Raw genomic sequence first — 16,208 nt, forward strand, 5'->3', positions numbered from 1 at the left:
AATAGTGCAAGATTATGTTGCAAGATCAGTGTGCAGGTAATGCAGGAGAAGTGAATTATAAACATGTCAAATAAGATACAATAAGCTAAATGCTGCAGAGAATGTTGTAAATGCATGAGTCTAAATACATGTAAAATAGAAAAAGATAAACAGAATATAAAATAATGTACAGTGGAATAAATACTGCGTATTGTAGTCATAAATACATTTGTGCTTTCAAGGTGTATATACTGTCTGTAACATCCCTTTTCAACATTGCTTTTAACACACAATCGCTGTGCCAAATGAGTGCATTTTAGTGTGTGTGTGTGTGTGTGTGTGTGTGTGTGTGTGTGTGTGTGTGTGTGTGTGTGTGTGTGTGATGATGTGCCAGCTGTCAAGCGTGAAGTCAAACGGTACCGTACTGCCCGTTAAGTTCAACATTTCACACACAGTTAATTTAACAGGGTCACTTTATGCTTATATTTATTATTTAAATAAGTATATGAGTACTCTATATGTAAACCAAAAGCTGACATCCAATATGAGTACTCAAGTACTCATGCCCATCCCCTGACCTGACTGTTTGAAAAAAATCGTATTCTGTGTATTGTAATTACAAATTATTGAGACGTCTGAAATCTAGGAGCGTTTTACATTTGTGTCATGTAACCATGCGCTCCAAACCTATAGAATACTTGGGTTACCTAAGAGAAAAACGCTTCTGACTATTTTCTTTTTGGTTCCCATTCAATAGTCAAGCATCACTTATCATTATGTTTTGTTTTCCCTCTCCACAGATTATTGTGTATAGACATAGTAACAGTTTTACGCAATGCACCATGGAAGTGGATCACAGAATATGCAACGACAGCTTCAGAGATCCAAGCCTGCCAGTGGGGCTGAAGCAGAGGAGCAACAGCAGCCCACCATGGCAGTCACGCAGCAGCAAGCTACAGCTAACCACCCTCAATCTCCTGTGACCACATTTTCCTCTGCTGCCAGCCCTTCAGCACCCCAATCGCCCAATTATCAGATAATCATGAGTCGCAGCCCAGTCACCGGCCAGAACATGAACATCACATTGCAAAATGTGGGACAGATGGTGACTGGTAACCAGCAGATCACTCTTACACCAGTTCCCATACAAAACCCATCATCCCCTGGCTTCCAGCATGCTACACCTCAGTGGAGGTTTGAGCACGCTCCATCCTCCTACATCCAGGTCACCTCACCTGTGCCCCAACCCATGCAGCCCCAAAGTCCCACCCAGCACAGCCCGGTCACAAGGCCAGGAGCACCTGCAACAGCATTGGGTGTATGTGGACAGAGTCCAACAAAATTTGTTGATGCTGGTATGTTAGTGCGGCAAATCAGCTTAAACAGTCCATCGGGAAGTGGCCACTTTGTTTACCAGGAAGGTACAGGGCTGGCCCAGATTGCCCCGGCCACACCTGGCCAGATACAGCTGGCCTCTCCAGGAGCACCAGGCTCTGTCAGAGAGCGCCGGCTCTCTCAGCCTCACTCACAGACTGGAGGCACCATCCACCACCACGGACCTCAAAGTCCTGTTGCCACCGGTACTTCTCTCTTGACTCTGGGCAGCCCTAATCACATCACCACGTCTAACCTACCTCCACAGATCAGCAGTATCATTCAAGGACAGCTGGCCCGCCCTATGATATTTGAGAAGACGTCGCAGGGTGTTGTTGCTGGAGTAGGAACCACAGCATCATTCACTATTCCCTCCTCCATTCCACCGTCTAACCAGTCCCTCACGAGTCCAACCCAAGGGATCTCCAACAATCCTCTTGCACCAAACAGCATGGCTGTGGCCACTATGAGGAAGCTGGTTCCCAAGAAGTTGGAGGAAATTGCTCCTTCTACTCCAGAGATTTCCCAGCTAAGAAAACTATGTTTGGAGCAGCACACCAAGAAGATGGACAGCCTGAAAGAAGTGTTCAAAGAATACCTGATTGAGCTTTTCTTTCTGCAGCACCTGCAAGGGAACATGATGGACTATGTTGCTTTTAAGAAGAAGCCCTGTGTTCCCTTGTATACCTACTTGAGACAGAACGATTTGGACCTAGAAGATGAAGAGGAAGAGGAAGAACAGTCTGAAGTCATTAATGATGAGGTATATTGCCTTTTTATACATTTGAGATAAAGTAGGAATTTTACAAGTAAAGGAATGCATGTTCATTTTATCAAATGAATGTTTTTAATCTCTCGTATCGTTTTATTTTTCAGGTGAAGGTTGTTACTGGAAAGGATGGCCAAGCAGTGACACCAGTTGCCATAGCAACACAGCTTCCTGCTAATGTGTCTGCAGCATTCTCTGTCCAGCAGCAGTTTCAGGTGATATAGGCAACACTTGTTAGATAAAATGATCTATTATTTCTTTCTTAATTTATTTGACAATATATGTTGCTAATTTCTAACTCCCTAGAGGTTGTTTTTCAGGGTACCATTACAAACCCTGGAGACATGGATGCCTTTAAGAGGCAACAGGCTATGGCAGGTAGGGCAAGAATCGCAAACTCCTGTCTTTCTGGTGTTGCTTTGTTTCCTCCCTGTTTGCTTTGTTTTCCGTTTGTTTTTTTCTCCCTCTAATTGCTTCTGCTTAAAGATATTTGGCATCCCCTACTAGCGCTCTGTGTTCAAGTCTTAACCAGGGGAAGGAGAGGTGACCTGTGAGGTCTTCCGAAGGTCATTGCTTTGTGCGGAGTGCTTTTTTTTGCGTTATGAGGGTATTGTGTGTTTTGAATCCCAGATCAGGCTAAGAGGTGCCGGATTGACGTTGGTCGCCATGGGCTGATTTTCCAGCATCCTGGTGTAGCTCTAGGATCACCTGGCATTCCACTCCAGCAGCTTATGCCAACTGCGCAAGGTAGGAGTGCTACTACCAGGCCGTTCTTTGTTCTTTTCGATGCTGCTGGACGTATTCCCTTCCTCAAACTAAGGAGATTTATTAAAAAAAAAAAAAAAAAAAGTGAATCACGACTCTTCTACAAACAAACTTCAAGCAGCATCAACAAACAGATCTTCAACCATCTGCTGGATTTCTTAGACGTCCAAAGGAAGTTCAGGCTTAGCTGTACCAAGACCAGCTCTCTGTCAGGATAAATGGGGAAGAAGACAATCCAAGTCTGAAGAAGAGTAGCCACTCATTGGGAAGATGCCATGTCTTATGATTTTCCTTTTTTGTTTCACTATTTATCACCCATCTTCTTTTCTGAAGTTTGTTCCTGTTAGTCATCTTTATTTGGACAGACCTTCCCGCGCTGGATGGATTTTCATCTTATTTGGAGGTGGATCACAGAAATCGGGGAACCCTGTGGGAATGAATTCACTTTCACTTTCATTTAGCTTGTTTTCCCATTTTATGAATCCACGTTTCATGCTTCCTTTTGGTTTCCCATTGTCATTCCCTCACAAGTCTTTTCCTATCCGATTGTCCATCTTTGCATGATCAGCAGGGATTCCAAATCATCAGTCTTAAATTCATCCTCCGTTACATCTTCAAGAATATCTTTATTTACCTCATGTTCACGTTTGGTTGATTTCCTTCCATGTTATTTCATGGCATTTTGTTCTGACTTGGCTTCTTTCCCTCAGTCTAAGTAGGAGGGGGATCATGTGGAGGAGTTGCGTTCACGGCACAGGTTTTTTGCGATTGTGGTGGCGTGGGGGTGTCAAGGCCAAGTGTTGATGGCAAGTCAAGGTGGTGTGTCGTGCAGGGAGGTAAGGCAGGTGCTGCTTTAGTGTGCACAGCTATGCTCAGACCTGCTGTCTGCAAGACCCCATGTCTGTCCTTTTGCTCACCTCTGTGCTTTGTCGCTATGTGAGGCATCCAGATGTCTTGGTTACAGCTAGAATTACATTGCTTCATGCATGCCAAACATTTGGTGTTTTGTGTCAGTGCTCGCTCTGTATTTGTATTTAACCTTCTCCCTGACTCTTAATCAGAACTTCTTTTTTTCTTTTCTCTTTCCTTTGTAACATCTCTATACTTCTTCTTATCTAAACCCTCTATTATTGCACGTATACTTTGATGTTTTTAACCCTCAGCATTGAAAATGCAATATTTTGGTTTTGCATTATGGTCAAAGTAGTATTTTATTTGAGAGACATGTAGAATCTCATTGATTTCCTTCCTTCTGTAATCATTTTCCTGTATGACCTTCATTAGTTTATGCTTTTACCATTATAAAGTAGTAAACTATTGTTTATTCATATAGTTCATCTTGTTCAAGGTTATAATGAGCTGTCATAGCTGAAACTCCAACTGTCATTTACTGTTTAAAAGTACTCTCTCGTTAATTACTCATTAGCTTCAAGATATGTAACTTTTAAAATGGGTCTCAAATGTATCAAGGGAAAGCCACCACTTAATGGCATTCAAATATTTGTATTAAAGCAATAGCACATACATTAATTTAATCTTGAGATGACAAGATTGTCTTATTGACTTTTTGTTGTGTTGCTTGTCCTATAATTTGGTTACTATGTGTACAGGCGGGATGCCGCCTAATCCTCAAGCGATCCAGATTGCAGGACAGAAGCCGATCCAGCATCAATACGACCCATCCAAAGGACCTCCAGTGCAGAATGCAGCCAGCCTGCACACCCCTCCTCCCCAGCTGCCTGGCAGGTTGCCCCATGGTGCTCTCCCTATGGCAGGCATGCCCATGACACTCTCTCAGCAGGCTCAGTTATTGGAGAACACAGCTCAGTCCGGTGGCCAGCTCCAGGCACAGGTGAAGTTGCAGGCAGGTGTCCTGGCAGCAGTAAACCCTCACACACAGCTCCAAGCCCAACTGCAGCAGCAGATGCAGCCGGGTCTTCATCTCCAGCTGCAGCCCCAGCAGCAACAACCCTTACTGCAGGCAGGACAGGCGGTCAGTCTACCTAAAACTACACGAAAACAGTTTCCCTATATGTTTATAAATAAATAGTGATGCCTAAAATTGTCCTATTAAATATATTTTCTTCTCTCTTTGTTATAGACGGTAGCACTTGCTCGCCCTGGTGCAGAATCAAACCAGCCAGGTCAGAGGATTATGACCAACTCGATATCCATGTCTCCTGCTCCCCTTTCCGCTCCCAACTCTGTTCCAACACCCCATACTGCAAGTCCGCTGCGCCCTTATGGCTCTAACATCAACCCGAGCACCCAGTCCAAACTTACTGGAACCAATGGCATTTCGGCTGTCAAAATTGGTGGCTTTGGTCAAAGTGCGACCATGCAGTCCTCACAGGAGGGTTCTCAAGATAAGCAAGTTGAGCAGGCCAAACTGGTGAGTTTGCCAAGTCATTTGTTGATTGAAAAGATGCTTTAATGTCTTCAATACATTTGTACCAGGGTTTCCGCTAGGATTTTTTCTTGCCGGTCAAATGTCCAAAAATAATTGATTTTACCGGACACATCTTAAACTTACCGGTCATGTTTCAATAATAATAATAAGAATTGTGCAGCAGAGTTTCCGCAGGTAATTACCAGACTATGACCGGATATGCTGATGTTTAAAACTCAGTTAATGGGAGTCATTTTTAAATTGCTTCAGTTTATAATCGTAACAGATTCATTTTTCAATAAATGATTCCACAAACAACAAACAACATAATTATTACATTCAAACAAACTACTTATAGTAGATAAAGTACATTATTCAAAAGTTTACATTAACTTTGGATAATAACACGGGAGAAAGGGATCCTCTCTTTTCCTCCCTCTCTCCTGACAGCCCGTCAGTTTCTCATGCAGCTCGCTAAACAGTGGGCGGGGCTTCAGGGGATCATGCAGAGCTGCGTGTCTCCGTCAGACTCAGCAGCTGATCTGATCTCTCTCTCGCGTCCGGTTACACTTCACTCGCGTTTATGTCCATCGATCAGTTCCAGCTCTCCTGATCGGCCTTTATAGAGAGCACCGATCAAACTATTAAGAGTGAATATCGGCCGATCGATCAGAGCATCCCTAATTACTACCGGACATTTAGAATTTACAGGTTTTTAATACATTTGACCAGCTAAAAACGGAAACCCTGATTTGTACATGAGTTGTCTTTGGCCCTTGACTACTGTCTGGCGTCTCTTTCTATATCAAAGCCAAGATGTATACTTTGAACTTGCTCATGGTTACTTTATTATAATTTTTTCAGAATTATTGACAAGTTATGGAAAATGCCCATGATCATTGTTGTTGTTCTGTTCTATTTTTTGCCCTGTTTTGCTGATGTCACATGCTGTTTCTATTTCCCAGGAGAGTCAAGTGCATCAGCGCATCTCTGATCTAAGGAAGGAGGGCCAGTGGTCCGCCAGTAGACTACCTAAGCTGATGGAAGCCTCCCGTCCAAAGTCCCACTGGGACTACCTCCTGGAGGAGATGCAGTGGATGGCCGCTGACTTTGCCCAGGAGAGGAGATGGAAAGAGGCTGCTGCTAAGAAGGTAAGGCAGGGAATACATCAGAGATATTTGAAATTACACATCAGCAAAACAAATAGGAGTCACTGTGTGAAGGTGACCGTGGAGCAGCCCGACCAAGCAAGGAGGCAGACGCAGAACGTCCAAAATACAACCCGATGTGGGCATTTATTACTCACGGGCACATGACACAGCCTCAATTTCGCTGTTCACGTGAGCACAGTCACCAGCCACAAGGATCTCACACCCCCCACAAAACAGGAAACACAGAGCCTAAATACCCACACTAATTAACCCAACAAGACACAGGTGAGGGGGGAGGAGACAACACAGGGCACCAGGTGCACACAATCAACAGCAACAGACATGGGGAAAGGGAACACTTTTCAAAATAAAAACACATAACGCAATATACAAAGCCCGAAGCCGTCAGTCCACAGTGACGAAGCCATCTTCGTCATATTTCCTCCTTCCTCTCCCGAAAGAGAACAGTACCTTATTCCTGCGACACTTATTGATCTTGGCCATTTTGCTCTCCTCCATGTGTCTCCGCTCGGTGTTTCTGCTTCCCCTTGTGCCGCATGGTTTCCTCAGAGGGGGGCGTGAAGACGGAAGGAAGCTTCCCTTTCTTCCTCAACTCTTTCTCCCGCTCCTTCGCGATGGCCTCCGTCAGGTTCTCCACATACGCTGCCTTCTCCGCCTGCAGTGTCTTCATCACCTGCTTCTCCTTCTGAGTCTGAACGGCTGACAGGGCCTCTGCATGAGCCTGAGCCCTTATCTCCTCCACCTGTTGCTGCATGATGCGCTCTCTCTCCCGACGGATCCCCTCGGCCATTTTCACCCAATCCTCCTCCGCTAGAAAAGCATCTTCCTCGTCTTTAATTTTCTTCTCCTCTGCAAGTTTCTTCTCCTCCTGCAAGCGTATCAGACGAGCCTCCTCCGCTAAGTGCATCTCCTCTTCCTTTCTCAGCTTCTCCTCTTCCTCCCTCTGCAACCTGGGCTGCTCCTCTTTCTCTTCCATCAGGGAAACCTGTTCCTGTATCCGTGAAAACGGCTGCTTCATGTTCCTCAAACGGTACTCCTCCCGCTTGAATCTGGCTGTCTCATACTGCAGGAATGACTTCATCATCTCCCTCAGTTTCTCCATCGCTTTCACCTCCTCACTTGGTCAATCCCTCTTCTGACACCAAATGTGAAGCTGACCGTGGAGCGGCCCGACCAAGCAAGGAGGCAGAGGCAGAACGTCCAAAATACAACCCGGTGTGGTAGGGGTGTAACGGTATCCGTATTCGTCACGGTTCGGCACATGCAGTCACACGGCGAATGCGCCTTTTTTTTACGAGTGGGAAAAAAGTAATTCAGGGCAGTATCCACTACACTATATATAATCCAGGGGGCGGTATTGCGCCTAAAAGCTGTTTGCCAGCCGCCCTTAAACAACAAATGAAGAACAAGAAGAAACACAACAACAAAACGAACAAAATACAAGAAGAAGAAAAGTTAGTATGGTGAGTTCAGATAACACACAGGAGCTAGAACCCACCTGCTTCTTTTAAATCAGCTGTGTGGGAACATTTCGGGTTCCCTGTGAACTACAATAACGATGAAGTGTGCGAGTGGTGGATCGGATGAGGACGGTGTGTCGGCGTTGTTCTACAGCGGTGCGGTATGCTAATGGTAACACATGCCAAACATGCTAAATCATATCAGAAGGCATCACCCAGATTTGCCAATCACCGGAGCCCGGCAAAAGACAACAGCAGTTCAACAGCTGATCCCCGCTGTTTTTAAGAAGCCAATAGACATGAGAGCCGAGAGACCAAAAATAAATAACGGAAGCTTTTGGCATATGTTTTTCAACGACTTTGCGCTCTTGAAACACTTTCTTATTATTTATGATGTAATATTTTCAAGACATCCTTTTTAGTTCTACAGCTTGATGAAACCTTTTTGTTTGACATCAGCCATTATAGATAATATGGCCATCTGAGTGTGCTGTGTATGGTTTGTTTTTAACTGTTTAATACAGTTAATTATTAAAAATGTCAGAGTTCTTTATTTTTAAACTGAAACTTGCACTACTGTTCAAACATAAATAACAACAAACCTGGAATTATGCATTTGGGACTTTTTTTTTGCTTTTTTGTTGTTGTACCGAACCGTGACCTCCAAACCGAGGTACGAACCGAACCGTGACTTCTGTGAACCGTTACACCCCTACGGTGTGGGCATTTATTACTCACGGGCACATGACACAGCCTCAATATCGCTGTTCACGTGAGCACAGTCACCAGACACAAGGATCTCACACCCCCCACACAACAGGAAACACAGAGCCTAAATACCCACACTAATTAACCCAACAAGATACAGGTGAGGGGGAAGGAGACAACACAGGGCACACAATCAACAGCAACAGACATGGGGAAAGGGAACACTTTTCAAAATAAAACACATGTGCAATATACAAAGCCCGAAGCCGTCTGTCCACAGTGACGAAGCCATCTTCGTCACACACTGCTGAAACTGATGTCTTGTTGAACTGTCTCCACTACAGCTTGTTCGCACGTGTGCCCGTCACCATCAAGAGCAGAAGAAGAGTGAAGAGAGGTTGAAGAAAGAAAGGGAAGTTCATCTTCGTCACATTGCCAGCACGATTGCCCGTGAGGTGGAATTTTTCTGGGCGAATATCGAGCAGGCATGTTTATTTATTATTCAGTTTTTCCAATTTTTTAAAAATGCTGTCATTAATAATAAATACAGCAGCGTTTTTACCAATCCCAATGATGTATTTCTTTCCGTCAGGTTGTGGAAATTAAACTCCAGTTTGAAATTTACGAGAAGAAACTAAAAGCTCTCAGCTTACAAAAAGCATCAGCCAAAGGTAAGTCCTGCAAAGCAACTACCACAAATATAATGTAATATGTTTTCTATCTATCATGAAGTTTTACTATCCATCTATTCGTTCATTTTTCAAGAAAGATTGTGTTGATAGATATATTCTTTTAATAACCCGATTTATTTTTCACTATTTTGTGTTACAGTACCGGGTCAGTCAACAGGAGTACAAGCTGGAAAAGAGGTATGTGCTGACCTGACACTTGAATGCATACTAGGGCTGTCTCGAATAAGAAATGTCGGGCTCTGCGGGGTGGGTGGTAGTAATCAGCAGCGAACCGCTTCAACTCGTGTATTCACGGCATTCATTTTGTTATTCTACAGTATTGTTGTTTTATAGTTATTTGTTCATGTAACCCAATTTGTGTTCTTTGAAATTGAAAAGGATATCGCATTGTGTTTATTACTTTTCGTTGCAGTTGTATATGTAAGTGTAATTTGGCTTTGCTTCCTATTTTTTATGGACATGTTTTTATTTTGAAGGAGAGTTAGCGCAGTTGACAGGAAGTTGTTGTTGCTATGGAAACAACGTGACAGAGTTTAATGGAGATAAGTAATGGCTACTTATAAAGACGGAGAAAGTAAACGATAACGTTTATGGTTAAGTGTTAGCATTCCCCGAAGAGGCACAAGCTCTTACGTTGATATTGGAGATTTCAATCATTTCAATTTGGAAAAAAACGGTGGGAAAACAAACAAAACGAATATCCGAATAACGAAATTGAAACCCGAATAGTACTCCAACGAACAAATAGTCAGATATTCAGGTACAGCCCTAATGCATACCAATGCATATGCACCTACTCTACATCTTATTTCTGATTTCTAAAACCATCCTTTCTTGTTATAGGAGGCCACGACTTCAGCTAAAAAAAGGAAAGCAAGTTCGTCCTTGGTTGATGAAAACGGTATGTGTCAAACTATCGAGGCCCCTCAAAATATAATAACAACATGGACGTTTAAAGAGTGCCCTTATTTATTTCTTGTCCTTTCTTTTAGTCCCAGATGAAGAGAGCACGATAGAGGAACAGGAGGCTATGGAGGGGGAAGCAGACCACAAAGCAGAGTTGGTTGAGCTGGCCAAAAATGGTAATTATTTACTTAACTTCTCTGTCTGTGCATATGTAGGGGAGCAGAACTAAGGAGGAGAAATGGGTTTACTCCCAAATCCCATGTTTACGATATTCTCTCTTGCACAACATTGCTCAAATGTTTCTTTATTTTTCTTTTAGCTGAGATGCCTCTTGATGCTTTGAAGAAGCAGTATGCCGGCGCCTACGTTGAAGGCTTTGAGTGGCCTCAGCCTAGTCCTCACAGTGATGAGGAGGAGATGGAGGAGACTGAAGGTGCCTTTTATTTATTTGACAGGGTTCTTATGGTAATTAAAAACCTGTAAAAGTAATGGAAATTCAAAATGCTAATTCCAGGCCCTGGAAATGTTATGGAAAACAATATGTTTCCCAAAGTTTTGGAAATGTAACTAAAGTTGCATCAAATATAATTTATATTGTATCTAATCGCCAAAATAGTAATACTATAATGATAATACATACTGTATCGTATAGTAATAAAATGGCATTTAACTGGTGAGATATTTTAGTTGCTTTAGCCTGTAGAAGATAGTAAGCCTACTATTTGATTTGTTTTAGATAGGCACAACATGTTTCATATGCAGACCTTATGTTCATGTTCCATGTTAAAATAAACCATTTTCAGTGGTACCGCTGAGAAAGAGTAATTTTTTTGGTGAAAAAGTGTATGAACCCTGATTTGAGAAATAACGGGTACTTGAGAAGGATGTGATGTGTTAAAGTTGATATTCTTTATCTTCCAGAAAAAGCGTGTCCTTTGGGCAGTCCACCTGAGGCAGTGTTGATTGACTCACTGCTTAATGTGGAGCAGTACCGAGGAGCGGATAAAGCCTCTGACTCTGAGAGGAAGCCCGCCAGAGACATAGCTGAAGTGGCTGCTGCCACAGAGCTCATCCTGCCCAAGGGCAGCTTCAGGACCACTTCCACAGTAAGTCACACACACATGCACAAGCACACCATAGAAAAATATGTCCTTTACATTTTTAACTGTTCTTTATTTGACCAGACCCGCAGCCCAGCTCCTTTCCTACTGCATGGGTCGCTGCGAGAGTATCAGCAGATTGGTGTGGACTGGCTGGTAAACCTTCACAAGAAAAACCTCAATGGCATCCTTGCAGATGAGACGGGCCTCGGCAAGACCGTACAGACGGTGGCTTACATGGCTCAGTTAGCTGGCCAAGAAGGTATATCTGTCTTTAAAGATATACAGCATTTTTCAAGTGATTTCAGTTTATGTTGTCGGTTTTTTAAAGGGAATGTCATAAAGACATGGTTCGTTTTTTGTCAACAGGCATCTGGGGTCCCCACCTTATTGTAGTAAGGACATGCAAGTTGTTAAATTGGGAGGTGGAGTTCAAGCGCTGGTGTCCTGGCCTGAAGATCCTCCTGTACCTCGGCAACAGAAGAGAGCGCAGAAACCAGAGAATGGTAGCTTTGCTTTACTCAATATAAAAGGCCTTTCTCTTCTCAATAAACAGCTGTAAATGTGATAACTTATCATCTGATCCCTCTACAGTGGTGGGGGGAGGCCAACAGCTTCCATGTATGCGTGACATCCTACAAACTGCTGATGAAAGACCAGAGCCATTTCCTGAGGAGAAAGTGGAGGCACCTGGTCCTGGACGAGGTGCAGCTGATCAAAAGCATGACGGAGAAACACTGGGAAACTATCTTTGCTCTCCGAAGGTAAGCAGGGGGATAACCATGATATCAATTCCAGTTTCTCAACAACTATGATTATCATTGTTGTGGTCCATGTAGGGCTGTGCGATTATGGCAAACATCATAATCACGATTATTTTTGGTCAATAATTGATATCACGATTATTAAATACGATTATTCATTGACTTTGAAAACGTCCATTTATTGAACTTTAAAACAAATAATAGTTTGAACAGTATATTTTTGTTGATAACCCTGAACGTATAATTCAACTGAAAAACCTATACTAAAATAAATGATACATTCACATTTAAATAAATAATATCAAAATAATAAATACCAATAAACAAGATCAACAAATATTTTGGAGCGCACTTCAACAAGCTACTAAACATATATTAATATGATAAATAAAAATTAATTGGACCAAAATAAATTAGATAAAATATGTTGCCGTGCACTGTCACAACCTAGCAAAGCAAAATCATTTTTTTTTCCGATTATATTGTTTTCGTAATTGTGGCAGGCCAAAATCGTAATTGCGATTAATTGCACAATGTTTCTGAAAATGAGTTCACTGAGGAGTTTATTTCCTTGTGTGATATTACTTTTATTATTCTGGCAGATGCCCAGTTGACTAAACAAGACTTTGTATTTTGCAGTGAGCAGAGGGTTCTCCTCATAAACACTCCTCTACAGAATACTCTAAAGGAGCTGTGGACCATGATCCACTTCCTTTTGCCAGGAATCACCAGGTCCTACTCTGACTTCCCTGTTAAGGCAGGCACAGACCAGAACCAGGACTACTGCCACAAGCTGGTCATCCGCCTGCACAGGGTGGGTGTAGCCGCTTGTTACAGCCTGGCTCATTGAGGGTCGTAACAACCTGCACCATGCCACGAAATTCAGAACCATGATTGATTTAGCCTCAGCATCAATCCCTGCTCATCACATATCATCTCCTTACCATTATCTGTAGATGATCCAGCCCTTCATCCTCCGGCGCTCCAAAAGGGACGTGGAGAAGCAGCTGCCCAAGAAGTACGAGCATATCCTGAAGTGCCGTCTCTCCACCAGACAGAAGAACCTTTACGAGGATATCCTCACGCAACCAGGGTGAGTAACACTGAAGTTACATCATCTGTAATAGTACATTGTGTTGAGATGAATTTGTTTTGGGATATTTGTTTCTCCCTTTATTCTGTGGAACTCTTTATAATCACATGTTCTGTCTGGATGTGCTCCCCTAGAGCTCAGGAGGCTCTGAAGACGGGTCATTTTGTCAGCGTGCTTCAGGTCTTGATGCAGTTACAGCGAGTGTGTAACCACCCCGAGCTGGTGGCTCCCAGGGAGACCAGCAGCTCCTACTTCTGCTCCTCTCTGCAATACAATGCCCCATCACTCGTGCTGGGAGCTATCAGGAACGACTCGAGCAAGGTATACACTTTTCTATATCATATATATGTTTAGAATAGAATAGGATAATGTGTTTGAAACCTAATTGGCAGGAGTCATTGTTAAAAAGTAGACAACATTTGTGTGGGGTTTAAACGTAAAGATTTTCTTGCCTTATATGTTTTATTACATTATGAAAGAGACCGTGGTTATTTAGTGTTATTGGCAGACAAAATGAGCTGTATTAGGAAATTACTTTTGGCTCTTCAAAGTTCGGAACGCTAATTCAATTGAAATAAAGTTTCTTTATAACTGAATAAATCATAACAGTAATCATTGCTTTCTTACTATTTGAATACACTGGCCTTTTATTTGTATGCTTTATATTCTTCTATTTGTTTGCATGTCCATTAGAGGCCTTGCCATTTAGTTGTTTTTAACATTACATTATTTATTTATTTCAGTTTTGAACCTTGAGTATATGTTGGATTTCTTTATTAAAATGTGCCTTTTAGTAAAAGAAAGAGTATTCATAAACAATGTTCATTGACCCACTTGTGCTTTTTGTCTTTTATCTCATTATCCTCTTAGATTTCAAGCATGTCCATATTTGATCTGATCAATAATGAGAACCGACTGACCCGGTATCAGACTGAAGAGGCAGTTCCCAAACTGAAGATCACTAAGCAGCTCATCGAGGAGATCAACACTGCTCCAGAACCATCGCCACGACCAAAGCCGTGTCCGATAAAACCCACGAGGTCAGCACTTAAGTCTTTTAATATCCACGTAACTTCAGATGCTTGATGTGGAGATATTTTTCAAATTGCTCTGACATGTCAACCTCTGGCATTAAAGCTTATTAATAGCCTGATTTATTTCTGATTAGATTGTTCCAGCAAGTGCAGTATGGGACAAAGCCAGAAGGCCGCCTCGCTGCCGTCTCTGCTGCGGCAGGCCAGCGTCCTCCAACCAGCTCTCCCACTACTAGCACCTCTGTTTCCACCAACCTGTCAGCCCAGAACAGGGGCAAGTCCCCCGTCACCGCGGCAACTACCACAGCCACTACTCACGGTAATAACTTAGTTTTTACAATAAGTACAAGATTTCATATTTACTAATCGAACATCAAAATTGAAAAGACAAAATGAACCACCCATAGTTGTTTTGCTCGTACCACTTGTGTGTGATGTAGTTTAAGGGCTTAATCTGTATCACTAAGGATGTATCACATCCCAGGTATACAGAATGAAAAGAAACGTTTTATACTTGTGTTGCATACTGCTATATGCTGCATGATTGTGACACTGTTTTGGATTGAAATGAACCTGATTTTCTTCCATGTATTTAAGCTTTCCCCATCTGTCATATAATGTCATCATTAGTACTTACGGCACATTTTTTTAAATCATGTAGCATAGGCAGATATTAGGGTTTTAAATGTAACCTTCTCATACAACTTAAAGGAAATGTTTGGGACACACTCCCTGTAAATAGTCGCAGATGTTTCATATGTTTAGATGTATACTTCCATACAGCAGTGGTGGGCTGGCCTCATTGTTTTGGCACAGTCAGGATATTACGAAAGAAGAAACAGTCAGTCAACTTTTCAGATGAAGAGTAGCAGTAAAAAACCACGTACTGCAGTTAAGGAGACGCTTGGCTGCAACTGAATACACACACAGTCGCACACTGATGGAGCTGACATTTTACATATGCACAATTATTGTCACACCTACTTATTTGATAGTCAAGAAATAGATTTTATGTCCGTTCATAAGAAATAACGTCTCTAATCCTGCTTGCTGTGTTGGCCCGCTACTGCTGAGTGATTCATGTGGAGGGCATTGTTTGATCATAATAATGACATGACTAAATATTGAGTTACCCCTAACATGTAGTCCCATACCCCATTGCCTTGTGCTTCACAGCGGTTGGAACAGCTTCTCAGAGAGCGCAGACCGCCCCTCCTGTCAGCAGCAGCACTGCAGCCTCCTCTGGCAACGCTGGCGTTGGGAAGCATGTGTTGGGGGGGGGCTCTGTGGCCTTGGGCCAGACCTTAACTCCCATCAGCCAGCCTGCATTAGCACAGGTCCCCAGGCCAGCGCTAGCCCCCAGCCATGCCATCCAGCCCAGCTTACTGTCCCAGAGGCTGGTTCTTACATCTCAGGCCCAGGCACGGTTGCCTAGTAAGTGGCCTCCCCCCCTTTCCCTCCTCGGGCACAACCATATGGGCTGTTCTACACTGAGGCATTTACTTGGGGCACTGCTGATATGTGTTCAAGCTTCAATACTCCAAAGAATTGTGTTTCTGTGCATTTAATCAAACTTGCAATGGTAGCAGCACCCGTGGTTAAGCGATTTTGGTCATGGCAGAGATGCCCTGTAGCATTAGTTATACAACTTGTGAAAAAAAAAGGTTCCCATGAGATTTGATCTGTAGCCATATCAGCAGCATCTCCACAGCCTCACGTTCTCCAACTTCCTTCTTAAAACCTGCATGAACACTATGTACGACCCACTTATTTATACCACCATCACTACACTATTGACCTTAATTATGATGTGTTTCCTCCTTCTTTTTATTATTTATTGTATTCCAGTTACTAATTTTCTTTTGTCTTTTGCATCAGCCCAGTTGCAGGAGAGAATCTCAAAGCTTTGTTTGTTGTATTTTTTTCTTTGATCATGTTATGATTTCACTCTGATGTTGAGCGTACCTGCAAAGCACGTGGAAGCGGCCCCACAAACTGCCAAC

At 42.8% G+C, this 16,208-nt stretch overlaps 1 protein-coding gene across 1 annotated transcript in view; it reads left to right on the forward strand.

Moving 5' to 3' along the window:
* Positions 1-16,208, forward strand: part of ep400 (E1A binding protein p400) — a 32,529-nt gene that overhangs the window by 925 nt on the left and 15,396 nt on the right. The window contains 23 exon segments of the mRNA XM_071204394.1: positions 780-2,116; positions 2,230-2,337; positions 2,443-2,500; positions 2,753-2,869; positions 4,498-4,880; positions 4,989-5,279; positions 6,242-6,427; positions 8,961-9,101; positions 9,209-9,287; positions 9,448-9,485; positions 10,152-10,209; positions 10,301-10,390; positions 10,534-10,647; positions 11,136-11,320; positions 11,399-11,576; positions 11,684-11,820; positions 11,909-12,078; positions 12,718-12,892; positions 13,035-13,171; positions 13,306-13,492; positions 14,042-14,211; positions 14,340-14,524; positions 15,382-15,639. Coding sequence (XP_071060495.1) covers positions 815-2,116; positions 2,230-2,337; positions 2,443-2,500; positions 2,753-2,869; positions 4,498-4,880; positions 4,989-5,279; positions 6,242-6,427; positions 8,961-9,101; positions 9,209-9,287; positions 9,448-9,485; positions 10,152-10,209; positions 10,301-10,390; positions 10,534-10,647; positions 11,136-11,320; positions 11,399-11,576; positions 11,684-11,820; positions 11,909-12,078; positions 12,718-12,892; positions 13,035-13,171; positions 13,306-13,492; positions 14,042-14,211; positions 14,340-14,524; positions 15,382-15,639 — 4,747 coding nt within the window. The 5' untranslated portion in view covers positions 780-814.

The sequence above is a fragment of the Pseudochaenichthys georgianus genome, chromosome 9 (genome assembly GCF_902827115.2).
Source record: "Pseudochaenichthys georgianus chromosome 9, fPseGeo1.2, whole genome shotgun sequence".
Taxonomy (NCBI): Eukaryota; Metazoa; Chordata; class Actinopteri; order Perciformes; family Channichthyidae; genus Pseudochaenichthys; species Pseudochaenichthys georgianus.